Source organism: Corvus hawaiiensis, chromosome 10, assembly GCF_020740725.1.
Source record: "Corvus hawaiiensis isolate bCorHaw1 chromosome 10, bCorHaw1.pri.cur, whole genome shotgun sequence".
NCBI lineage: Eukaryota > Metazoa > Chordata > Aves > Passeriformes > Corvidae > Corvus > Corvus hawaiiensis.
This window is the reverse complement of record NC_063222.1, coordinates 13,393,838-13,420,744: the sequence shown is the minus strand read 5'-3', so window position 1 is coordinate 13,420,744 and position 26,907 is coordinate 13,393,838. Positions and strand designations below refer to the sequence as shown.

At 39.0% G+C, this 26,907-nt stretch overlaps 1 protein-coding gene across 2 annotated transcripts; it reads right to left on the bottom strand.

The window, feature by feature from the left end:
* Positions 1-1,266: 1,266 nt before the first annotated feature.
* ATP1B3 (ATPase Na+/K+ transporting subunit beta 3) lies at positions 1,267-26,703 on the bottom strand. 2 transcript variants are annotated; one of them, XM_048313917.1, is made up of 8 exons: positions 26,439-26,703; positions 18,718-18,846; positions 14,430-14,537; positions 12,732-12,919; positions 11,947-11,997; positions 11,354-11,380; positions 6,803-6,889; positions 1,267-3,585 (listed from the first exon to the last, which is right to left on the bottom strand). In XM_048313917.1, the coding sequence occupies exons 1-8, from the start codon at positions 26,545-26,547 to the stop codon at positions 3,415-3,417; spliced, it is 870 nt and encodes a 289-aa protein (XP_048169874.1). In that variant the 5' UTR covers positions 26,548-26,703; the 3' UTR covers positions 1,267-3,414. The 2 variants fall into 2 exon arrangements, with proteins under 2 accessions (XP_048169874.1, XP_048169875.1); XM_048313918.1 differs by lacking the exon at positions 11,354-11,380 and having other exon boundaries at positions 26,439-26,701.
* Positions 26,704-26,907: the final 204 nt, after the last annotated feature.

The window sequence follows — 26,907 nt, the reverse complement described above, 5'->3', positions numbered from 1 at the left end:
CTCAGAGCTGCCCACATACTCTTAGCATCTGGGATTTTTCCAGCAAACCTTAAATTATATAACTTTCTCCATCACAGGAGACTAATCTCATTTTTTGTCTTTTAAGAAGACCAAAGTCTTGTTCAGCTTCAAGCTCTATTTAACTCAAATCTCTCCAAAAGTTATGATGAGTAAGCTTCACAGAGAGGTAGAAAAAAATCCTTAAATAGGGTAAATCCAGGTTCAGTACCAGGCTCCTGAGAATGCTGTATTTAAAAAATTGTAGGAAATCATTCAACGGGGCTTGGTGCAGAGAAATATATTTTTCCTTTCCAAATCTCCTACTGAGAAAGAAGCAGGGTGCAGGGGATTGAACATACAAAAAACAATACAATACCCCCCTCCCCACTTTTGTTTTTGTTCCCATACTGATTCACAACTCCTTTAGTCTACAACTCTTCCTTCTACTCTTCATTTGCATGAAGAATTTTCTCTCTGCTGCTGGGCAACTACTACAGCAGACATTTCAGTACAAAAGGAAAGAGTTTTCTTTACCAGTGTTCTAGAAGCAGCATCATCCCCAGCTGGAAGTAATTGCAAGTCAGCGCTACATGTCATCTGTCCTCAAGGGACCATTTTATCTACTGCATGATGGATGTAAATAAAGTCTTACAGCTCATTTTGTCTCTTGACAAGCTTCAGCTTCCCCGTAACCCTGTGTGTGTGTGTGTTCACGTGAGTGGTGGCAGGGGGAGTGGGGCATGGCAAGGAGAAGGTACCTCAGCTGATGTGGACACACACTGGCAATTGCACAGGTTTGAAATGCAAAGTCCTTGTTCCAGATTTGAGGGCACTAAAAGTTACCTAGTAAGAATTTACCAGTATAAAAGTTAAGCATTTCAGGTTTCTGGTAACATGGTAGTAAATTTAAATCTTTATTCATAATTGAAAACGAAGGCTGAGGAACCTTTACTCTAAAGTTCATATGAAGGAAAACAGTAATTTTATCCTATCCTAATAGTCTGCACACCTGTTTACAGATAATTGCTGTATCATTTACCTACTCAAGATACAGAAATAAAAATGAGAAATAGTTCAATTTGATTAAATAGCTTAACACTATACTTTCTACCCACATACATTTTACATGCTTATTTTGATAGCTGAACCCTTTCAAAAGTACTAGGTTTTTTTTCCTTTCTCCTCCTCCCCTCCCCCCAACTGATAAGCTTTACACGTTTAAATTAAAAAAAAAATAAAAAAATAAACCAACACTTGCACAGAATCTACAGAGAAGAGGAGTTTATTGAGTTTTACCTGTCTGAAAAGTGCTGGTGAAAAGTTGCCATTTCATGCTCTGTCTACAGACAAGATAAGTCAAAAGATAATTGTTGCAAAAAACAAACTCATTTGAAAACTGAGTGTTTCTCCAGAACTTCTTACCATTCCTAAGTGAACACAAATGTGAGAAGTTTTTACATGAAGCTAATCCTTTTCATTGTCAGATGCAACATCTACACTTAAGGTCCCTCACAACTATTAAAATACTTTCAGGCAGTATTAATACAGAGAAGGAATTAGTCATATCTTCAAGAAGCCAGGTATCCCAGCTCTAAAAGTGCATCATTTAAAACATTAGTAATGGAGTATTTTGAAAGAACATCTCATTCAGTATTAATGCATGCCATTATTACAAAAATATTCATTGCATATTGTAAGAACAACAACTTCCTTTTGTAGACAACAAAAAGCATGCTGAATGGTATGAGATCAATATAAATCTATTTTTAATGAGGTTTAAGACACTGTTCAAGTCCCATTAAGAGCAGCTTCCTCCAACTGTGCATCAGTGTAGGCTTGCACAGCTGTTTTTCACTAATGTGGCTTAGACTGGCCCCAAACTTAAAGCAGGGCATTAAGACTGGATCTTGAATTTTAGAAATCCTTCATTTAGTTTGTTTAAATAAAATATTAAAAACCACTGTAATAATTAGGTATAAAAGTTGTTAAGTAACAAATTCGGGCCTAACTAGCACAACATACATGTATTTACACAAATGCAGGTTTGCTGTGGTCTTTAATATTGAGAAGACATCAGAATGCGAACCATGTGCTCAAACCACCCCCCCCCCCTCAAGACAGAACAAAACAAAAATCTTGGGGAAGAGTAACATAAATTGCATGTCAGTTCAACTGCCCAAGTCATAGCCCAAGAGCATGGCTCAGCCTGGTTCAAACTGAGCAGCAGTCACAAGTAAACCAGTCTGGTTGTAGTCATTTTAGCAACTGCTCTTTTAAGTTACACTGAAAATAATTAACCCCAAGTCAACAGGGTATTTCTATAAAGCAGTTGATGACACCAATTTTCTAAATAGATGATAATGAAATACATAGAAAGTCCAAGATGAAAGAGCAGATGAAGATATGAGATGTTAAAATGATGCAACAAAACAGATATATAAATTAAACAGGAATGTTTAATCAAGACAATCCTTTCTTTTTCTTTTTTTTTTTTCTTAAACAGAGGTTCTTCTGGAAATTTTTAAATTGGAAAATCAAAGCCTATTCCCACAATAGTGAGGCCACTTCTTTCAAGCAGCTCTGTTGTACAACTTTTACCAGGATCCTAAACTATTTAAATTGTTTTCTATTGATATTTCTGAACTAAAAAGTTTTAAAATATTATATAGATTTTATTTGTGCTCCACATATTACAAGCAATTAACAACACAAAGAAAGGTTCAATTCCTCAGCTAGAACACCAAACTCTATACCAAGTATTACATGTACACAATACTTGCACAGTGACAAGCACAAGAAAGTACTAGTTGAGCACTTACTTTCAGATATCCATACCAACTCTTAAAATCCACTTCAGTTCTCCCATGCCACCCAGTCTACAATTTAAGGCATCTCCACACAGCCATCCATCCACTGACCCACCCACTCCCATACACACAATTTATGTTGGAGGTGTTTACTCTTACAAAGAAATCACTAGGTCAATCAGGTACCATTTATTATTTATCCCTCTAACTGTGTCAGCATTGAGATATGAAAGTTAAACCAGTGTTAAATCAATACAATATTTACAGAGCACAGCACATTAAGCTTGAGACACTCACTTGGAGGATAAAACCACATTTTAGAACAGGACAAAGGTCACCATTATTATGTGTTTGAAAACAGCTATTTACAGGTCCCTATGACATAACTATAGTCTGTACACTGTTCCAACAGGGCAGGCAAAAAGCAGGATAGGCGTTTATTTTAAGGGAATTTAAACATACAATTTGGAAGCATATTATTATGCTACCCTGAACGCCATAAGCCACCTTAACATTCTTCAAGGTGGTCTCATATCCTAGAATGGCATGTCCAGCTGATACAAAACAGACAACACAACATTTACTTTGTGGAGAGTATTTACTCCAGCTATTCAAACATCTGGACTTTGAAGGCAATTCGTCCCAGAAACTTGTCACGGTCATCTTGATTTTTTAAATTAGGTGAGCCCAGGATCTTACACTCAATTGCTATTTCTTCTTTGGTACTGTTGGCGGTAATTACTAGTTGAACAGCCACTAGAGGCTGTAAATAGTGAGCCTAGTAAACAGAAAGATGGGGAAAAATATTTGAGAGACCAGAGTAAGTTAGCATTAAATTAACATGTAATCTATCAGAACAGTTAAGAAAAAAAGCTAATTAAGAACCCAACTTTTCAAAGCCCAATCTGACTCATGTAAGACACTTTTTTTTTCCAGGTAAGAAATACATTCTTCATACCATTTCTTAACATATTCAACATAATTTGAGTCACAGACAGTGTCTTCAAGAGGCATATGACTTTACCCCTTTCTATTACATTAGGTCAAATTTTTCTAGAAACCTTCAATGAAACAACCTCAGAAATGAGTGTCTTCCAACCTGTTCTATTGTCCTTCTGCTTGTTTTGGGTTTGGTTTGGCAGGGTGGGTGTAATCTGCTACAGAATCTAACTTTTTTAGCAGGGTTTACAGTGGGGTTTTTTGTCCAAAAGCATGACTCAACAAATACTAATAAACCAGCTTCCCTTCTTCCCTATCCCATTTACTTGTTCAGCAACAAACCATTCTGAAAGGTGTTACATGTTTAACAGCTTTACACAGAAACCTTTCCTTGAACATCCTGACAGTATCCTTCCTGATCAGTCACATTTAGTGGAGAAATTAGAATTGGTGACTAGAAGAAAAATTAAAATTTAAGAATGAGAGCAGAATCAATTCTTTTCTTTTGTCAACCCAATATTGTACCTCACATCCAATTCAATAAGGACAACTTTCATTCTCTTGTAAAGTGCCTGTGAATTAAATAGGAACTTATTATACACCGTTAAGGCAGCATTTTATGCAACATTCATTAAGTATTTCCATAATTTATTAATATTTTTAAGTCAGTACTGTTGACTGCTGATTAAGCAAAATTATTTTCCAGGTATTTTCATGTACATCGGTGGACTAAATACAACACTACAGTATTATGTAAGTATAAACCTTAAATTTTAACTGAACAAAATTTTGTGTTAAGATTTTTTCCCACCTCATTAACTTAGAAGACACTTTAATACATTTCTGTTGTTTTTAGGCTATCTTCTCCAGCAAAGAACACACTACATAAGACTCGAAAGTCTCATTTACAAAGAATGATGTGATGGAAGTAGATGTGCTAAAATCTTTAATGTGAAGTACTAGTAAGAAATAGATTGAAGCAACTGCTTTCATTGGATAGTGGTTTTATTACATCAGAAATTTTCCTGTGCTCCCAATAAACTTCAGACTGGGAGGGAGGAAATGCAGCTAGGCAAGGCTCCCTCAAAAACTTTCCAGTTGTAATGGTGATAACACACCTCGAGTTTTCTAAAATCAGAACTAAAATTCCCATGTTTCCTCAGGGAGAGAAGTCGTCTCACCATCAAGGTTTTTCCAAAGGGGTACGCAAATTTCTATGATGTTTTTGAAAAGAGATGATACCAGAATAGACTTTTACTCAGTATAAAATTTGGAGGAGGAGGGAAGAGAGGCAGCATCCCCATTAACTATGTCAGATCATCTAAAAAAGGGAACATTCTCCAAGGTCAGAGAGTTGGGCTCATTGTACCAAGCAGCAAAAGACAAATAACCATCCCGGACCACAAAATTGTAGATATTAGTACTTTTCTGGCTCCTACCTGAACAAGAGAAGGAAGTTTATTCAAATCTTAACTCCTTTACAGAAAAAAGTAATTTAACAGTTCCACACTGATATAAAAAATCCGTTGCACAGCCAAGAAATCAATCCAGACCCTTGAGACCTAGTCAAAAACTTCTCAAAACTCTTCTTACTGCCTCTTGTTTTTCTCAGTATGCTAATGTTACAATAATTAGGCCTTCACATAAGCAAGAATCCCTACACCATAGCCTCCATTCCACAGGACAAAGTGAACACAAAAGGACAATGAACCACAAACTGGGTGGGGAAAAAAAAGAATTAAAAAAAGATTGTTCTTAATCACCTAATTCAAGCAAGGAATAACCCTGTGTTTTGCCTGTCTTCATTACTGTATTTTCATAATCTTTCATTTTCCATCAGTATTGCAGCAAGATGGGAATTTTGTTAGTAAAGTTCTTCATCCTGTCCTTGGTACAGACTGGATCTTGACATGTCAAGGTTCACAGATGCTGTATTTTGCATTTCTTAGGGAAGCAGTGCTCTCCTTCCCCATTCTTTCATTCCAAGAATAGGATAGAGTCTGTACTGACTCCAGCTGTTGGAAGCACAGGCAATCTCCCCTCTAGTTTGCATATCTAAGTGAATAGATGGGGTACCAATTCACAAGATGGCAACAAAATGGAAAATACAGATCTACCTCTAAGTAACATGAAAGCAAATGTTGAAGGAAAAGAAACTCCTTCCTCATTAGTAAAAGCCATGGGAAGATAAAAAAGGTTACGAAACTGCTGCAAGTACAGGCTACACTGGAAAAATAACTGACAAAGGAGTAATTTAATACAAAAATCACTTTGGTGAAATTACAACCACCCACCATAGTACACTATGGATCTAATAGATTTATGCTTTAAAAAGTACCTTTATCTTCAGTGGTAAACAGTGTTTGTTAGACTAAATAACCTTGTCAGTATGAGGCAATATAATTTTATATTTTACAGAAGGTACAGATTTTCTGCATACAGTGAGCACAAACTGATGCAAGAAAATATAAAAATTAATTAAATTCAAGTTTCGAAAGAAACTGGAGTTTAATTCTATGTATTCTGTGTTCATAAAGTAGTGAGTTTAGGGTTTTTACAACAATAATTTAAAAAAACCCTAAACCTATCTGCTACCTTGAAGTCCTTCTTCATAAAACGGGCCAAACAGAAAACACAACATGCAGAGCCACAAAGAAATATAATCAACACCATAAGGACTTACAAACTTAATATCCTATACAGAAACACCAAGGAGCTATTGGAAAGTGTATTGTAATATAAAGACCCAGTTTATTTTTCCTGCCTTTCCCTGCATTCAAAAAGACTCCAAAAGATTTCAGTGAGGAAAAAAGAGCAGCCACTCTCAAGACTGCTGGTATACAGCCACTCCTTCATTAGGACAATGCCCAGTTTGTTCATGTCTGCCAAAGCACGTTTCCAGTCTAGAGAGCTGTGAAACGTCTGCATGTGCAATATTCCTTAGCAGTACTTCATTACAAAGTTCAAACTTCAGAATTAATCTGCTACTAGCAACTGTAAATACACACAGAAACAAAACACTGACAAAGTGAAGACCATCATTAAGGGATACTTACATGCAAGCTTTTCCCATAGTATGGGAAGTACATCAAGTCCATCGCGCCATTAGGAGGAAAATAATTTATCTGAACCATGCCTTCTTCCTATAATTGGAGACAGCAACAAAAGTAGAAGTTAACATTTGCTTGCATAAAAATGAACCCAAAACTAAAATTATAACCCAATGATAAAGTGCAAGATACGTAAAAAAGGGCAACTGACCTACAAACTCATAGAATAATTCAGAACAGATTTCTTTTGGCAGTCACATGCTGCACACATCTGCTGCAGTAAGGATTACCAGTATCACATAAATTAGCAATCAAGTCAAAGACAGCTTGCCTTCATACTTATGAGTCAAAGAAATGAGGAAGGGGGAAGAGTATATTCATTGTAATGAGTAATTCAACAACCCAAACCCCTCCATATATAACTAAAATCCCAAGTATCCCCAAGCAAGCCTGTGCTGTTTAAAGCCAGGTTTTTAAGCCTCTCAAGCTTGCAATGATACAAGCCTTCACAGAGAACCACAGACACCTCTCTGCAATAGTGTTACTCCTAACATTAGGTGCCCTCCATCCTTCAAATACAGGCCACCTAAGAAGAAACTCAAGTTTAAAATGGTGATGTTGCTGGAGGTGTGTCATCACCACCTCAGAGGAGCGATATATACAGACGCAGGCCATATCACTCAACTGGCCCCTGCAACCCCAAATCCTGGAATAAGTAGCAGCTACCTAGAAAGCTGCAGCCTATTTCTGAATTAGGAGTCACTCAATACATAAAATATACAAAATATGTATATATGACTGAGCTGTCCACACACAGGCTATCAGTATAGCAATATATAAACACCTCTCCCTATATACAATATTCTTCAAGACTGTATATCCTGGCAGAATATCAAACTACTGGAAGTTCAAACCACTAGGAAATGCCCACATCTAATGTGACTTTCCGTAATAAATTAAATATATTACCATAACCAAGGGAAATGTCATTAAAACAACCCCCCAAAATGTTAAATGTAAGTTCAGAACATTCACTGCTTGTTCCATGTAATTCACAAGTTCAAAGTGTATTAGCAAGGTTCATTGTTTTTTCTCTATTACCATATTCAACAGCTATAATTTTAAACAGATACCCTACAAAGTTCAGGAGACAATTGCAGTAAGATCAAAACATATTTAAGAACAAGCCACAGCTCAAGGCTACCTTCTTTTCACCTCCTCAAAAGAACATAAATTTTTTTTTAGGATATGGCCACATTCTCATTCCTTTGCAGTCTAAATGATTGGAATTCTTCAATATATGTTTATTAAGTATTTTGGACCTTGAGCTTGCAAATATAACTATTAAGCAGGAATATGTTGATTTTCAGCATTATTCTTTATTTTATTTAAAGCTCATGCAGCTGAAAATACTCCCTTCTCAAATATGTTGCTGAAATAATGGTTAAATAATCAGCATATGGAATAACATAGGCACGGTAAATAGAGTAGTGCTTTCTGGAGCAGCTTAATACAAGGCATGCATGCAGTCATGACTATACAAATATATGCATTAGGCTACCAGTGCAATAGCAGGGAGGTTCTAAGGCATGCAGCTGCCTATCTAATGCAACAGCTGGGGGGGTTGCAGATTTTCTTGAATAAACAATCCTAATTAATGTCCCTACACAATTAAATAAAAGCAAACCAAAAAACACCTAAACAAGCTGCATTTGCTGAAGAACTTCAAGAATCAGTCCATTAGTGAGTGTCACTTTTTCTGCTTATCATTTAGTTTCCACAAAGAGCTGCTGACAGTCAGCAAAGCTAAAAATCTGACAACTTAGCTGGGCAGGCATGTCACCAAAACTGCACTGACAGAGACTTACACCTCACTAACTGGGTCTTTATTAAAACTGTAGTTTAGAAAGAAGAATTTACCATATGTTGAAATAATATACAAAGACCCAAGGAAAGAATTTGGGCAGGAATGCTCTATAGGCGCTTGAGAAGAAATGGAGAAGATAAAGAGCAGTGTCCATTAGTAGAAACTGTTAAACAACAGAGATTTCTGTCACAAAAAGCAAGTTAACTCAGATCCTGAGTATGTTGACAAAAGCAAGGCACATAGTGTCATTCATACAGCCATTCTTCATTCTTGTCAACTAGAAAGTGATACCTAACACAAAGTCAAGATGGTCATTAAACAGTAGAAAAATATGTTGTTTGGAATTACGGCTTTTTTTCTTTTCTCTAGTTGAAATTAAAAAAAAAAAATCAAATCTACCAAATTTCAGTAAAGGTTGTTTTAACTTGAAAGGAATACTGCTGCAAGATGTTCTAGCACGTATGAAACTGCACAACTCTGGCCCCAAACTAAAGACCTAAAATGCTGATCCTTCAAACTTCTTGGAGACAGAATCTTTTGTTGGTTTGTTTCTCTTTGTGGAGATTCTCAAGACTACAGCAGATTAGCTCCTCCAGGGTGCAGGAGAAAGAACCAGTTGTAAGGAGTGTCTGACACTGCAAACACTCACTTCCCTGATCTACAGAAATTACAGTGATGACAGCTTCAACTACATCAGGGCAGAGGGGGAAGCATCCCCAGGTATAAGTGTTCTGACTGAAATCACCCATCTAAAATTTTTCAATTTAAAAAAAAAAAACACAGAAGAAGTGCAGAGAGAAGAAAGAAGAATCACCTTACAGGAGAATGCCTGAAGAACATAAACTCCACACTAAAAAACTTAAATGATGCTTCAGGTGGCCAAGACTGGCAGGATGTGCAGACAAAAGCTACTAACTTAATTTTGTATTTGAGAGACTTGTAAAAGCAAAAATACCATTTAAAAGTCAGATGGCGTTAAGTCCAGGCACACACTTCCCCAAATCGCTCTCAGTATATGTAGGATTGATGCACAGAAGTTCCATCTGGACATGAGGAAGAACCTTTTTTCTGTGCAGTGACTGGGCACTGGAACAGGTTGCCCAGAGAGTGCGTGGAGTCTACCTCACTGGAGATATTCCAGAACTGTCTGGACACAACCTTGTGCCATGGGCTCTAGGATGACCCTGCTTGAGCAGGGAGGTGGGACCAGATGATCACTGTGGTCCCTTCCAACCTTATCCACTCTGTGACTCTTAATTGTAAAAAATACTTAAAAACAGAGATGAAAGCAAAATAAAAATCAGTAAACAGTAAATCTACAGGATGAATTCTAACTGGTATTCTAAGCTTTCTTAAGCAAGTAAATTCTAAGCTTTCCTAAGCTACAGGATGAATTCTAATTGGAATTCTAAGCTTTCCTAAGCAAGTAAATCATTATGAGCTAGGGTTACAATAGGCTAGTAGAGATAAAAAAGATGCATTCAAAGTAGCAAAGCCTGACAAATACGTCCCTGGAAGTCACTAAAGAACTAATAAGATTAATAATTTTAAAATTCAAACCCATCACACTTGTGTAGATCAGAAAAATGCTAACTGTATATGGTAGCAGAACTTTGTACTTATAGAAAAAGGATGCAAGAAAACACACAATTTATTTCCACCGTAAAAAAATAGCAAAAAACCCCACCATGACCAACCAAGTTGTTATCAAACTTAACTCTTTTGCTCGTGAAACCTGTTAAGAGGGTATCATCTGCTTAGTATAGTTTTTACTACTGTCTCATAGAGCATCCATAGAAGAAAGGTGAAGAAATACAATCATAAAACAGCCTTACCATCAATATTTTATATATCACTTGTTCTCAACACATCACAAGGCATTTCTGGTGGAAATGATGATGATTGCCCTGGACCCTATTCAGTGTTTCAATAAGGACTTGAGATGCAAACCCAAGTTCATTCATTGATGGCACCAAGCTAAGAAGTGCAAAACACTTGAGAGAATTTGATCCCTTTAAAATGATCACAAAAAATGACAGAGGAGGGGCCAAAAATAGCCATATGAAATTCAAAGCTGTGAACTTTGAGAAATTACATCTACAGATACAGACTGGGAAATAACCAGAGGGAGGATTTAAATAGTAAAACAATGAAAATACAGACTCAATGTATTACAAACAGCAAATTCACCCTGCTTCCAGTGTGTTCATAAGGGGAGAAATGCTATCATTAACAGTATCTCAGCTAGAAGCAAACTTCAGCCCAGTTTGGGATATCACATTGGAAAAAAAAAAAAAATTGAAGTAGATACATCAAAGAAAAAAGAGTACTAGTAGAAGTAGAAGGAGCTTAATTGCTTTATTCTATTCAAGAGAACAATGTGGGTTTTTGTGAATGGAAGCAAAGAATTCAAGTAAGTAATCTCAACTAAGTAATTCAAGTAAGTAAACTCAAGTAAAAGGAGAAATCACCTTTGCTTGCAATGGACTGTCATGGAGAGATCAAGACTTTCAAAGACTCCACAAAAATCAAGTATTAAAATCTATGCCTACCACAGGTATCTAGGATGAAGGCAGAAACCCTTAGAAGTGTTTGTCTCATTAACTGCTGATGTTTCCCAGCCTACACTTTTATCAGTGACCAGAAGCTAAAAGCCAGGACTCTGCCCCTTGCTCAAGCCGCAAACTTACCAACGGTTTCACTGCTCCCCAAGCAGTCTAGGAAAAACACCCATAAGTCAAAGTAATTATTATAATTGCAATAAAACATTCTGTGTAAATCCATTGGTACATAACAAATATGCAAAGATTAGCTCTTATTATAAGTAGTTTATACTTGATTTGAAGGCAACTTTTATTTGAGCGGTAACATTAGTTTCCACACGCAGTTTTCTTACCCATCATTTATAAAATTGTCTAAGGTGCACTTGCAGCATGGAGAAAAAATAAAAATATAGGTTATGAAATGGGAAAACAAAATATAACTCACAATAAATAAACAAACAAGACCACAAATACACATGTATGCATTTTCCTCAGCTCTAAACCAAGTCAGGTAGCTCAAACACATCTGAAGATGAAAGAACAACCAAAAAACTTCTGTAAGTACACAGAAGAAATTAAAAGACACTAAAACTAAATTAGACATACAGTAAGATGAAAAAAACAAACAAAAATACAAAGTCTCTAAGAAGAAGGGAAGAGAGTGAAATAAACTACTTCATTATTCATCCTAATCACAAGGAAAATAAAAACCATATTTATTTCTTACATCCTGAACTGACCTTAGGGGTACACTGTATATGTGGCTCTCCTTCAGGCTTTAATCCAATTACCTAAAAGAGACAAAGTTAAAATATTTACAGACCTTTTTCCCCTTTCCAGTTTTACAGGCTGAATCTGAACTTTTCCCTCACTAAATATGAGTTCATACAGGGAATAAATCTATTCAGTGTCATTTTTATCTAAACATAATTTTAAATTAGAACTAAGATTTAAAGTATTGTTAAGTTAAATAGTTTACTCAGGTCAACTCAAAATAGTTACAGTAGTCACAGAAAGTACTGCTTTCTTATGTTACATTTAGCATGTAACTTCAATGGCTCAAACCAGTTAGCAATTCAAGTAACACATAACATCATTGAGAAGTCAAATACTTAGTAGAGTTTTCATCACCTTTCATAGTTTAAGAGTTACAGAATGCATTACATTCTAGTTAAGAGTTCTGGAACACAGACATGAAGTAAAACACACTTTGCAGAGTGGTCTAGAATCTGTTTCACAGAACAGTAAGCAAAAGCTAAGAACAATGCACTTCTGAAAACAGGATTCAGATATTTTGATGCATGCAGTCAAAGCCAATACCTGTAAGTATTAGAATGCTCAAAAAGGTCACTTCATATTACTCTCTGAAATTGCTCAATGTTTCAGTAAATTACACTGTTCTAGAAATGCAGATATCTTGAGAAGCAAACTGAACACATATGTCAGTCCTTTCCACAGTCATTTCTTCATACAGCAGTAGTTTGAAGCACTTGTACTAAGAATTTAAAAACAAGTAGGCACTTACTCTGTTCATTTTCACAAGCACACAGGGAGTTCCTCTAGAATAGCCAAAATTTGTATCTTCCTTCCCAGAGCATTGTCCAAGCTCAGAGAGGTTAAATCGACAAGCCTTTTTAACAGCAGCATCATTCTGATCAAAGATCTTTCCCCGTGTACAGTCTATGTTTTGGGACTGCTTTGAATCATTATATGCTATGAAACAGAAATAGCTTGTAAATCAATGGTATATAAAGCATATAAGTAGCCAAAACCTGCATATGCCTACATAAATAATTATAGTGTTATTTCCCTAGTAGTTTTCTCAAAGAAGTATTTTCAGAGCACTATGTCTCTTACATCCATCTTAACACTTTTTTCAAAGCCTATAGAGAAGTAGCAGTGTACTTGAATGAAAAAATAAGAGTATTACAGAAGAATTAATACTTTCCTGCTTTTTAAATTGGAACAATAATCACAACTTCATTAATTCCTGCACATAAACTAACTATATATTCTAAGATAATAATGTATTAAAATATAAACAATCGAGTTTTTACCTGGGAACTCAACCAGTTTTCCCTTTGCATATGTTTCTTTTACAAATACACAGGAAAACTTAAAAGTATTTCAATAACTAATATTAAATTGCTTCTACATTTATATCAGGTACTATAATTTATCTTATAATAACATCCCAAGTTGTTTCTCACTTTCTTGTGTTTCTGATGTGCACAGATCACACTGTCACAAATGCTAAACTATTCCCATTTAAGATACTTTGTAGTTTCTTCCCCTCCCTTACACCCCAGCTCCCGGCTAAAACGGTAAAATGGAGAAAGGGAAGTTCATCCTCGATGTAAGACCCCCTCCTGCAGGAGAGGCAGGTAGTCATGAAATGCAGCATTCCTCCCAGGAACCCTTGGCAGAGCTCTGAAAGAAAAGCCTACTCATAGAAGCTTTTAGTAGGCACCAAAACTATGAATATGGAGAGATTCAAGTATTGCTGTAACAAAGCAACTCATGCACACAGGTGAGATTTCGCAGCACCTTCTTCATTCTGACTTACAACTTTTGAGGGGTTAAACTTACTAATATTTTCAATTGATTTCCATATTATTAGAATAAGTGTACATACAGGCACATAAATAAAATATGACAAACTAGTGATTTTGCCATCCTTCAGACTTATCCTGTTACCTTTTGTCCATGTTCTAAATTCAATGTTTTAATATTTCTGCCTGTAAATACTGTGTATCAGAGTGAAAAATCAATAAAATGCAATTAATTTAATCTTTGTGTGCCTAATTTTTCGAAGAGACACTCAAGTTCTCCTGACTGAAGTATTCTCAGTCACCAAATCATTTAGATTAAGACTAAGATAAGTCTTGATAAACATTGTCTCCAAATACAAAACCTATGTTATTTTACATTTAATTCTTTTGGCATATGCAACTGCTACATCTTACAGTATTTAAATAACCACATCACCCAAAACTCTCCATTGTGTACTGCAGTATTACTCATGCTCAGGCTTCCTGGCCAATATAGGCATTATATTTACCTTTTTCTGTAACATATAGACTTTTATAACACACATATCTACAGTAACCCTGAACTTGAATTAGTCTCCATTAGCAATCAGTAACTACAAGCAAGAAATAAAATAATGCACTCAAGATTAAGACTCCTAAATTACTTGGGCAATTTTAAGTAACTTACTTACATTCAAGGAAGTTTTGAAGTGTAGCAACATATTCTGAATACGATTGGCTGTCACTCTTGTTAAAGTAAAATTCCAATGCAGTGTCTGGCTTTGGTGAAATCATAAGTCCTTAAAAATAAAAAGTTCAAGTTAGGAACTAAGCAACTTATCTTTCCTACACCACTCTAACCCCATCTCAAATATCCATAAATTGGAAAATGTCTATCTGTAAAGAAACATTAATGTTACCCCTATATTCCACAGTACTGGAAGGTACTTTGTGTTTGAAGCCAGTTATCAAAATCAGCATTACATTAATTAACATTTAAATCTAACCCAGTGTATAACTGCAATTCACAAACCAAACCCAAGCGATTAGGAAAAGCAAAATCAGCAAATTAATCACTTTCAATCAAAGATTTTTACTGATCCACTTTCCACACTCAGTAAATTAAGCTTAAAAAGTAATTGAAAAAATACCCAAAAGCACACCCAGAAAACCTTCAGTTCAAGCAATGGGTCAAAGCTTTAGGCAATACAGAATGAAGCTATGATTGTACTATTTTCATAGAAACAGAAAAAATATTTTTCAAAATTTGATTATGCATAAAGCTGGCTTGAAAGTTACCCCACTCAAAACAGGTAAGTCAAGCTAGTTTTCAGTCTTCTTCTCCAACTCCTCAAACAAAGTTTAGGTGCCACCTGTTCCATGGAGAATGCAAGACACTTCACACAGCCACAGGGGCACGGCTCAGCCAGGCCTGGGGACCATGAATGCTCCAGAGCTGCCTCCTGGCCCCCACAGCACCAGCATTCCCTGTGGGAACTCCAGCTCCTTTTGGCTGCTGGCTGGGGGCACTGGGGCAGGAACCACCCACAGCCAGGAGCCAGAGCTGCAGGAGGTATGAGGACATGGATCACCAAAAGCTGAATCCAGCCTCAGCTGAAGGATGGACAAGGCACACATGGAGTAGGGCCCTCTTGAGAGCTGAACTGCCCCTGCTTCCCAGCATACGGCCCAGAAAGGTGCAGAGTTCAATCTTAAGAGATTTCTCTGGAGCAGGTAAAAGCAAAAGGCACACTAATACACACAGCCTGTGCCACCGGGAGCTGTCACTAACACAGGTACCTGATGCTTCTATTACTCATCACAGCTTCAGTAGCAGATGAAACAGCACTACACCACCAGATATTGCAGCAGAGATTAAATCTGTTCAAAAAAGGGTGTATAACTGATTGTTTTATTCACACTACCTTAAGGCAACTCTTATTTAATATAAATAATTAGCACAGATAAAAATGCTGCAGTTGTGATTAACAGGTGAGCATCCATGCATCTGTCTCTTCAGTACAGCTGAGAACGGACATTGCAGTTCCACGAAAGAAAAAAAAACAAACAAACCAAAACCAAACAAATACAAAAAATCCCAAACCCAACCTATATTTTATCAGATTCATTTTCTTCTAAGTTAGAATATTAAAATTGTTTGATCAAAGTCAAATTTGGCATAAAGGAAGAAGCTCCAATTACACAGCAACTGATTGTATCACCTTAGGATGCCATGTAGTTTTCCTATCCTCTGGCAAAACCAATTAAAACTAGATTCCCAAATGAATTAAATTTAAGGCAGAAAACAAAAATCTCAAAAAAATATTCAAACCAGGCCTTTATATTAAAAAAAAAAAAAAGAAAGTAAGACTGCAATGGGAAGATAAAGTTAGGTTACTGTAGTTTACCACCACAGTAAGGTTTTGAAAGCATATCAAAAGTGTAGTTAAGTAGCCCAGGCCTATTAAGGATTTGCCTACAGAAATGGCCAAGCTTCTCATCCAAAGGCAGAAATTATTTACAAATACTTGCTACTTGCAACTCGCAAGTAATAAAGATCTATACTAGAAATTCATCAGAGACAAACATCTTTTAGCTTTTAAAAAACCCCCAGATGTAATTTAATGGTTTTTATTCTAGGTCTTTTGTAGGATTCCCAATAAATCATAAATCCTCTTTTTTGCAATAACAGCAGTTAAATTATTTCCATGGAAGCCAGAAGTAAAGGCCTTAATGACTGACAGTCCATATAAAACTACAAATACTATTTTGACTGCAGATTACTTTGCACCATTACAGTCATTTTCTGGCCTTCACACTGAACTTGGATTCAGCAAAATAAAACGTAATTAGTAGTAGGGCTGAAAAATTACTGAAGGGGTTTTACACATTAAGAACTTTTAGAGGATACGAGATTATTATCTACAGAATTATAATGTAAATGGAAGACTTAAATTGTATTTTTCAAAGGGAATATGACAAAATAACTTAATTAGTCATCAGTGAATGAAAAAATCATGTGAATGAAAAAATAATTAAGATTTAGTGCTTCAGGGGAATGTCAGAAACATCCTACAAGGAGAGGACTGCTCCACTTTCAGTGGATTACAGTCTGCCTAAAAACTATGGTGTAAATTCTACAGAAAAAAGCTATTTGAAGGACCAATGCATAGACTGTGAGAGATGCAGGATTTGAGCTCTTCGAGCGGAACAGAATTAACAGCCTCAGCATAGGATCACATCTAGGATTGTAAAAGAGATTACATTATATTACCATTCCAGGAGGGATTTTAAAAAAAAGGTTTTAAAATCATCTGGATTTGATTTATACTATTATACCCCAGTGTACAAAGTCAAATATCAATTATAAAATAAATCAATTATGAGATTTCCAAGTATGTTTAACATAAGAGCAGAACCTCTGACCTACGGCATCCAGGTTTTGTGTGTAGATTTTTTTTTTTTAAAGAATTTAAGTTTACAGCCAGCAACATTACATGTCTCACTGCAAATGAAAAACGACAGAGTTAAGGAGAAACATTAAAACAGAAACAAGCAATCTGATTAATGTATGAGTTACTAAAGACATGGTTAATAAAGAGATTTAATTCAGAAATGTTACAGGAATTCTTCAATTAAAAACTAATTGTGGCATACATACTTTTAAAAACAAGCATCCCTTATGACTTATTTCAGAGCCAAGGAAAATTAATACCCTGAACTGCAAGAGAGAAGAAATGTCACTAGCATTAAGTAGTAGCCTAGTAGCCTAGCATTAAGCCACAGTTACCCACAGATCCATCCACTATGACACTTTTGACTTCCACAACAGACACAATGGAAATGGGGAGAAATGGTCAACTAAGCCACCTTTTTTCTCCTCATTTATTTTTCTTCTCTTTTTTTTCTTATTTATATTTTTCAGCATCTAGCCCATTCTTAGATTGAAAAAACCAGCACATATCCTCAAAATCCCTTACAATATGACACTTATTAGAGCAGGCCAGAACACTATACCAAAAAGAATTCTGTTCAGAATCCAGAGACGTTCATCACACTGGCCCCACTGCAACTTGCTCACACAAAGATTACTGTACCATCTTAAGAGAGGAAACGGCTGCAAGATGATGCTCAATTTTAAGAGCTTTGCGTTCAACAAAAGGAAAAAGTGTTTTAAAAAATAATGCTGTCTCATTTCCACCGAATTATTATATTGGGGAAGACAACCCCATATTACTCATTCTTATTTGCACAGGTTGGTTTTTTTTAACATATAGTTCCTTGAAGCAGCCAACAGTGGGATGGGTGGGCAGTACACAAAGGAAGCAATAGTTACAGGAAGCAAGACACCACTTTTAGTGGCAGCTACGTGTTACATGGACTTCACTTCATCATAAAACAGGACACTCTCTCTAGTGGATCCCTACATAACAGGTAAACAATCCCTGAAATCCATAGACATTCCATGTCAGTTGGAAACTACCTAATACTGTTATAAAAACTCTGCAAAGGCCTCTGTCCCACAGTCCTTACATGCTCTTGAGCAGATCACACCCATAGTACAGCCTTCCTGTACCTTCTGCAAAGTATCAAACACTAATCAAGGTGGCCTTCCATCTCATCCAAGAAAACTGGTTTAGAGTATCCTTAAAGCAATTCAATTAAATTATAAATGCACTTCGACATCAGCATGTTGTATAGATCTGCAGGCAAAATTGTGGTCTACATGACAAATTCAACTGACAGGAGCTTAGAGGAAAAAACAGCTAAAGTTAGTACATACACACAAAAATGTACTGCCTGAAATTATGCTATAAACATATATAACTAGCCTCACACCAAGTTTTACCTTTGCAACCTCCAAGTAACTGAATAATGATCACGGTTTCCCACAAGTAGTTCATACTTCAAACAAGTTCTCAAACAAAACCCAGTTCTTAAACCAGACAGAAGTTTATGAAAAAATAAATACAGCGTTACCTGGACTAGAAATCCGGTCACGATATTTCGGTATATCACTGCTCAGTGTCTGAAGCATAACCCACATTGTGAATGTGAAGAGTGCTGCTAGGAAGCCATAGAATACCAGATAGAATAGCAAGATCAATCCTGCAAAGAAAAAGCTAAAATTACTATTTTCATTTCATCTAATTCCATTACCTATTTTGAAAATCAAAATGAGAAATTAGCAATACAATGTTTGTAGTCATAAATACAACTCTAGCATACATATGTAATGCACAGTGCACAATCGTGCATACAAAAAGGTTTTCTTAATACTTTCTGATTCTTAAAGCTTATAGGGCATTTTGGCATCTCTATTTTTAAAAGAGAAGCATTAAAAACCACTCTTTCGGCTATACAGGAAAGCTGGCAAAGATGATTAAGCAGTGCATTAGAAAAAAAATTAAGTTTTACTTGTTTACAGGAATTTTAGCTTTGTATCTGGTTGTTGGGAAGATGAAAGAACTGAGGGAAAAGATAAAATTATTACACTGGATCCAGACCAGGGAGGAAGCAATTGGCGCTTTAATAACATAGTTGATACTTGAGGGAACACCACACAGAGCAGTCCTTCACATATGTCCTGTTACAAGATACTTCTCAAGGTGAAAATGCTTTCTGCCACATTCTTTTGAAAACAAACCAAGCCTTCTCCTCAGACTTATCCAACCTAACACACACACACACCTGTTTTACCAATCTACCTTGGTGATCCAGCAACCCCACTGAATTCACCAATTACACAGCTGTTACCAGCTTCAACTTGTTTTGCTAACTGAACATTCAATATCCACCTAAAAAAGTGTGTGGGATTCTGTTTTAAGACTGAGACTTGAGGACACATGCAGAGACTTTGTCAAAAAAGAATGTCAGCTATTAAAAGTACTGAGGAGATTGGATGCTTGGACTGAGAGCCATCATTAAAACCTTTGTAATTCAAAAACGTAACCAAATGTTGACACAAATTCAATTTTTATTGGATATTCTAGCTGTAAGGATGCTATCAGAAGCCAGAGATCTAACTCGGGTATGACGAAAAGCACACCAAAACGATTATGCAACATCCTACCACTGACACTTGATTACGTGAGAGAATCAAGTGCAGAATTTTTTAACCTTTCACAGAAAAGGAAAGAGCAAAAGCAAACACGACTGCACCCCAGTGCTATGCACTGTCCACTGGACACGACAGAAGGAAGCCTAAGCCCTGGCTCCTGTCCCAGAAACCATGTTTGCACTTTGCACTGAAATAGTCTCTAGGGTAGTATGGTCCCCAGAAACGCGTGACTGCTAAAAATCGAAGTACCCATTTTACTTCTCCCAAAAGAATTCTGTGTACATCCATTAAAATAATGACGTGGTTTCCAAATTCTTTACTGTAAGTAAAGTTCTTGACAGCAACCAACTGAATGTTAGCGGATTTTTGGTTTGATTTTAGTTTTCAATTTCACATGTTGAGGAAGTTACCTACCAATCTGCAATAATCTGAAAGTGATCAGATATTTAAAATACACTTGAAACCACCAAGATGTAAGATTCTATGAAGCGATTAGAAGTAGCAAAGCATGTAAACACAAACAAGATTACTCTATAATGAACAAGACAGCTGGACATCTATTGTAAATGATTGCTAAGGTTATTTAGAAGCTATTTAGCTGCTAAAAAGAAAACATGAAAACTAATAGTAGAAATACTAGTCAACGAAAGCCATTATAAAAGTTGCATCTGTACTTGGCACAGCAGCAATTTGTTTTACCTACAAGCTTATAATTGCATTAACTTAATTCAAAGCAGAACAAGGATCCTCTGATTAATATCCAATGTATTCCGGGTATTACAAAACCAACCAAACAAAAAAGCTCCCTTACAAAACGCCTGGTCAGCTCCTATTTTGATCCATACAAGTTAATCAGCTATTGGATACACTTTCATCAAACTGTCTAGAAAGTACACTTTTCATCAAGTGACCAAGACAGTCACCAAACAGTCCCAACGGAGCAGAAGAATTTGACATGTAAGACAAGACAAGCAGCTACTGTGGCAAGTAGTGTAAAAGCAAGAAAATCAGGGAAATTATTTCAGAATACACTTGTATTTGAACTTCTAAAACAATATGCTAAAATTCATTGAGAAAAGAACAAACTGATGAGCATAACACAGGCAATAAGAGCACAGTGGTGTGCAGTGCTAAGCAGACAAGGCCCTAAGAACAGTCCCACTTTGGGCCAACACTACCCCGTCACCAGTATTCCTGGTCTCAGAGCTGACCCTGAAGAGCAGGTCCCAGAAGGGGCAGCTCTCCCCCATTGGGTCATTAGTGTCCTACCCTCCTCCACAGCCCTTCACTCCAGTGGGGCTGGCAGGGCTGGAGCCCCTTCCCCACCAAGGGCAGCAGCAGAGCAGAACTGGGGAGCTCTCATGGCCTTTAGGGAGCACCAGTACAGGGGTAGTACAGTCATCGCAACCCTGTGGTGGAGACTGCAGTGCCAACAGCATCTTCCCCAGTCCCTCCCAGCAGCATCCCAACCACTGGGGAGATGCAGCAGGAACGTGGCTGGAAAGGCTGTTTCTATTCACAGCCCTGAAGTTCTGCTAGCCTCCCCCAGCCCAGCAAAGCACATGCGTGCTCACACACAGATTATTTTTAATCTTTGTTTTAATATAGCTTGTAAATGCACTGCAGAATGCTGACCACTAAACTGACCCATTTACGCTACTTTGCCACATTAAAAGGAGGGGAAAAAAAAACAACAAAAATCCCCTCTGCAACTTCCAACAGCCCCAAACTGAGTAAGCTGCTCTTTGTGAGCCTATTTGTACTAATTATCCTTAGCTAATCACAGGGAGCAAGCCATAACCTGTCAAGAAACTCTGCCAAAATAACTTCACGTAACACTGGGTTTCTCGTCAGGAAACAAGATGCACCCAAGTAACAGTGAAAAGCTATCCTCCATATTTCCTCCAAGCAAAGTACAGCTTCCACATCTAACATGCAACCCAATTCAATTGTTGTAGAACATCTTGTACACCAAAACTATAGAACAAGAAAAACTCAAACCCAAAATTTTGCTACAATTTACCTAGTTGTTTTGGTTTGTTTTTCTTCTTGCAGGGCATCACAGTACCAAAAACACTTCTTCATATCCTAACCACATCAACAAGCAAGTCAAATCTGGAAAACTGCAATTTCTGAACCAACATGTTGATATTGTCATTAGCTGGAATTCATTTGCAGGAATCAAAACACTTCTCCACTATGAAAATTAGAATTTCTGACTCTGGTGAATGCAAGATATCACATACCGGGCCATCATTTCCATGAAGAATACAAGCTTTCCAAACTTTACATGGCAAAAGCAATAAAAAGCTTGTCACTCTGGCATAAACCAGACTGGCTCTACCTGTATGTAATGCATAGTTGCTATATACAGGTATCAATATAAACACTCCCACAAACAGGGGAGCAATTATTCAACATTACCTGCAACAATAAAAATGAAATGCTGTTTTTATAGTTTGTTGGATTCCATGCTGCATTGATCGTACCACCTGCGTGATTATCCTACACCTTTAATGAGTGGGATTTAAACACCCACCCATATTCCTACTGACTACTACCAGTGCAAGGAAAATCAAGGAGTTTTAGTCCACCCACAGATGGACTTCCTTACTTCAGGCTAACATAACTATACACATGAAATAATCACTAATCATGTTTCAACCTTACTTCTTGCATGCTCAAGAATTACTGTTTTCCAGATCTGGATGACACCAGAGGGAGGAAGAGAAAGTCTTGGAAGAAATATAACCTCAGTCCCATGTCACATTTTATGTCACAATAAGCCAGGGCTCCACAAAGAACATGGCTACACCTCAGGAGACAATAAAAACTGTCAAATGCAACACTTGCAAAGAGTCACAAAAGCCAGTGTCTAATGTCATGATTAAGCATTTAGAACACCCTCCCCAAAATACACTTACTGTACTACTAGAGCGTACTGATACCTGTAACAAGACAAGATGCCTTTTTTCAGCATGATCTATACCAAGGAAAATAAAATACTCTACTGCAGTGGCAGACAGTGATGCCAGAATGTTTAATATTACACTACTCATGAAGAAAGCTAAATGTCAATAAATCCCTCTGAAAACACCAATAAAGAAGACAGAATAACCACGTCAGAAAAGCAGTTAAAACTCTGACAGCACTGTATGTTCAACCAGGAACTGAGTGAAGACAAAAAAAGAAGCAAAGCTGGATCCTTTGTTATGGCAGCCAACAAGAGTGTAATTCCATTGACATGGTGGAAAGCTCTCCTAAAAATAAGGTGTTGGGTTTTGTTGGTGGGGTTTTTGTTTGTTTGTAATTACAAACACATCTGAGCACCAAAGGATACAACTAAGCATTCAAAAGAAAATTCAGTAGGTCCAAACTTCTATGTACTTCAAGACAATGCCACCTCTGCCTCAAACACCCTGACACAACACAGCTTTACGGAAAGACTTAAATACACTTGACATGACATCTAGTGTGACGAGAGACAAAGTACTGCTACAGTCTATACTGCCCTTTTTTTGGGTACAAATTATTTTCCTGTAACTTTGTATTAAAAGAATTAACTATCTTGTAAGACAGTGCACTGAGTGTGCAGTGAGCATCTCATTACAGGACTTTCATGATGATCTCACTCCATTCTTGCTCTAACTCCAGGCAGGCACAGCACCTTGCCATTACAGGCAGAGACAGATGCTGATCTTTCTGCTTGCGGGAAGGCCCCACCCAGCAGCCTGCCGAATCCTCCTTTCTCTGCTCTACCCGATTAAAAGTTGGGTGTACCCCAGGACCCACCCTCCTTCCCATCACCTCTTCAAGGACTATCGGCATCCCTCATGCCTTGCTGCTGACAACACCATAGCCTCCAGTCAGGAGTTTTTCCCAGTATTTTGTCTCTTTAATACAAGAAATGATTATGCCAAATAATTAAAATTAGAAGAGTTTGGGGGGGAGTGTGTGTAGGTTTGGATATCAAGTTGTGAAAGATTCAAACTGAAGTATCCCACAAGCCTGCAAAACAATTAAGCGAAAGTCTCTAATTTTTTTCCACAGGAGGAGACATATTACAGGGTTTTCACCAAGCTGTAAAAGGCAAGTCTTTATCAAACTCTAAAATGCAGCCTCATGACAAATGAGTATAGGAGCCGCTTGTGTTTGATCTTTTCACAAGTCCTGATGTGGAAATGGCAGATAGAGGAGTACTCCAACGCCATAGCCCTGGGATACACAGAGAATTGCTGCCTTGCTGTTGCAATTTACATAAACCCCCGGGACTGTGTCAGACTAGGGCAAAACACGCACATACTGTGAATAATTATTTAACAGTTTCTCTACTGCTTGTGTCTTATTTCTGTGAGGAAGCTGTCTTGAGACAAGAGAAATACGCACAGAAGAATCAGAGCCAGCTGAATTCTCATGGTGCTGCCCTTGGGGACACGATAACCCAGCAGACTAGCAACCAGAGCTGTCCTCTCCAACGTCCTCCCTCGCCTTTCAGCCGAGAGACCAGCAACAGGGAAGGAACAGTAGTAGGTGAGAGAGCTCTAAGCTCACACCTCACCTCTACAGTAAGAGCAGGAGACCAAACCCTGCATATTCTCCTGTGCCAACAGAGCCACCCAATTAGTGACCTGGCATTAAAAAGTAAAACCAAACAAAAAGCCACACACCATGCCCCAAATCAGTCAGACAATGATTAAATTAAATAAGCACGGTATGTTAATTATGGAATGCCAAAACAAACAAATATTGATGAAAAAATACACTGAAAATTTATGGTGTTACTGAACATTCACTTCCTAATGTCCAGGCTGAGGAAATGGTATATAGCAGTAACCACATGCCAATCACCTAAACTACTAAATAAAATTTCTTAATGAAGTAAAATTACTTGACTTACCTACACAAAGAAATATTATTCAAAATGTCTACAGATACTTTCTCAAAAGAATCTTTTATCAACAGCTGTAGAAACTCAGTCACCAACTAATTAATCTCAATTTCAAATGTTGTTGGCCTTGGTCTAACACGGACTAGTAACATCCTAAGTGACTTATCCTACTAGATAGGTTTAAACAGAGGAGATGGTTTTATCTTCACCTTTTTTTTAAAAAAAACCTTGCAAGCTATTTCTAACATATCTACAGTCTGTGCTGCTCAGACTCATGACACAGCCAGACTTCTGCAATCCACACACCCAGCCCACGCACTTGAGGAAACCTGCCTGTACAGAAAGATCACTAGACAACAGCATAGTGGAAATTTCCTATCCTTTGCTATTCAACTGGCAGAGTAGCTGCAAGCTCTTATTTCCATCTGAATGGAGGGGAACTCCTGTCAGAGCTCGGGCCCTCTCCTGACAGACAGGAGACACTGGCACGGCAGAGAAAGTACATCCCATGCACAGTCCACTTAAAGCTCCTCCTCACTATTTCAACATCAGTATTCATTGAGATCGCGTCAAGGCCAAGGATGTATTGGCATGTTCCTTTACACCACGCTGAGATTCTTGTTGGTTTTGCAAGCACAACTATTAAGTATTCCAACTACATCCAAGTTTTGGGAGGACACGCAGCATTTTCTGAAGTCAGTAAATATGTCCCATGAGGGCTGAAGAAACATCCTAATATTAAGCATTTGTACAACTGTTTAATATGAGAAAACACACTCGGAAAATCCAAATATTTTTATTGGAAGCAACCACATTACGATAACATGCTTTCCAGCTCAGAGGAAAGTGATAGGAGGACTACCTGAAAACAGGAAAACAAACACTGCCTTCACAGGCTTTACTGGAGAGCCTTCATTTAAAGCTTCCTTTAAGAAAATAAAAGGCCCAGAAGCCCTACGCTGGAACAAATTTAGCACAATGACGCACAACCACACACAACGATCACTTTCTGGAATTGGGGCTCTGAGGGGGGTGGGTGGGGGGTGTTGGGGATTTTCCTTTGCTCTCCCTCCCCGACCTGCAGCTACAAGTACAAAGGCAATTCGCGCTCATTCATTCTGGATTCCCTGCGCCGCTGGAACACGGGGGGGGGGGGGGGAGAAGCGGGGGGGGTGGCGTCGGGAACGGCTGGAGTGGGGGAGCTGCCCCGGCACGCGCAGGCTGCGGACGGTGCGGGTGATGCCGCGGGCGGGGCCGCCCCGCACCTCGCGGCGGAAGCCCGTCACGACCGCACCGCGGCGCCCCCGGCAGAGCGGGCGGGAAAGGAGCCCGCGGGCCCGTACCGGTTGCGGGGCGGGCGCTGAGTCAGCTCGGGACGCACCCCGGGAACTCCCCTTTCCCCCGACCCGCGCCCCTGCTGTCACGAACGGAGCTATTTTTAGACCAGCAGTTGTAACGGGCACCGGGGCGCGTGCGCCGCCGCGGCCGCGCGGGCCGCCTCACCTGGCGCGCGCTGCTCCCGCATGCCCCCGGAGACCCTCCCGCATCCCGTCCCCTCATCCCCGCGGGGGGCCCTCCAGCCCGTCCCCTCATCCCCGCGGGGGGCCCTCCAGCCCGTCCCCTCTTTCCCCGCGGGGGGCCCTCCCGCATCCCGCCCCCGCGCCCCCACCTCTCGCACTCGGCCCCGTTCCCCGCCACCCCTCGGTTTCTCCGGCGGCTCGCCCCGCCCTTGTCCCCCGCGGCAGCCCTTACCCCAGCTCTTCGCCGTGCGCCCCAGCAACTCGCCGCTGTTGGGATTGTAGATGAACTGACGCCACTCGGCCATGCTCTGGCGGAAGGGCTTCTTCGTTTCCTTAGACATGGCGAGGCAAGGAGCGGCTGCGTCGCGCACCCCGGCGGCAGAGCCTCCCCGGCACAGAAAGCCGCAACCAGCGCCCGCTCCCAACCGCTAAGTAACTGCGGCCGCGGCGCCCGGCGGGAGAGCGGGCGGGGGCCGGGCCCGCCGAGACCTTCCCCAATCCCGCCCTCCTTCCCTCTGCCCGCCCCCGCGCGGGGCGGGCCCCGCAGCGCTCCGCCCACAGCCGGTCCCCGGCCGCCGCGCGCGCCCCCTGCCGGCCAGCACCGCCCTGCTGCGGAGGCGCGCGGGGGCACGCGGCCCGGCCTGGCGGAGCGGGGCGGAGCCGAGCGCGGGCAGAGCGCGGGGCCCGCACGGCCCGCACGG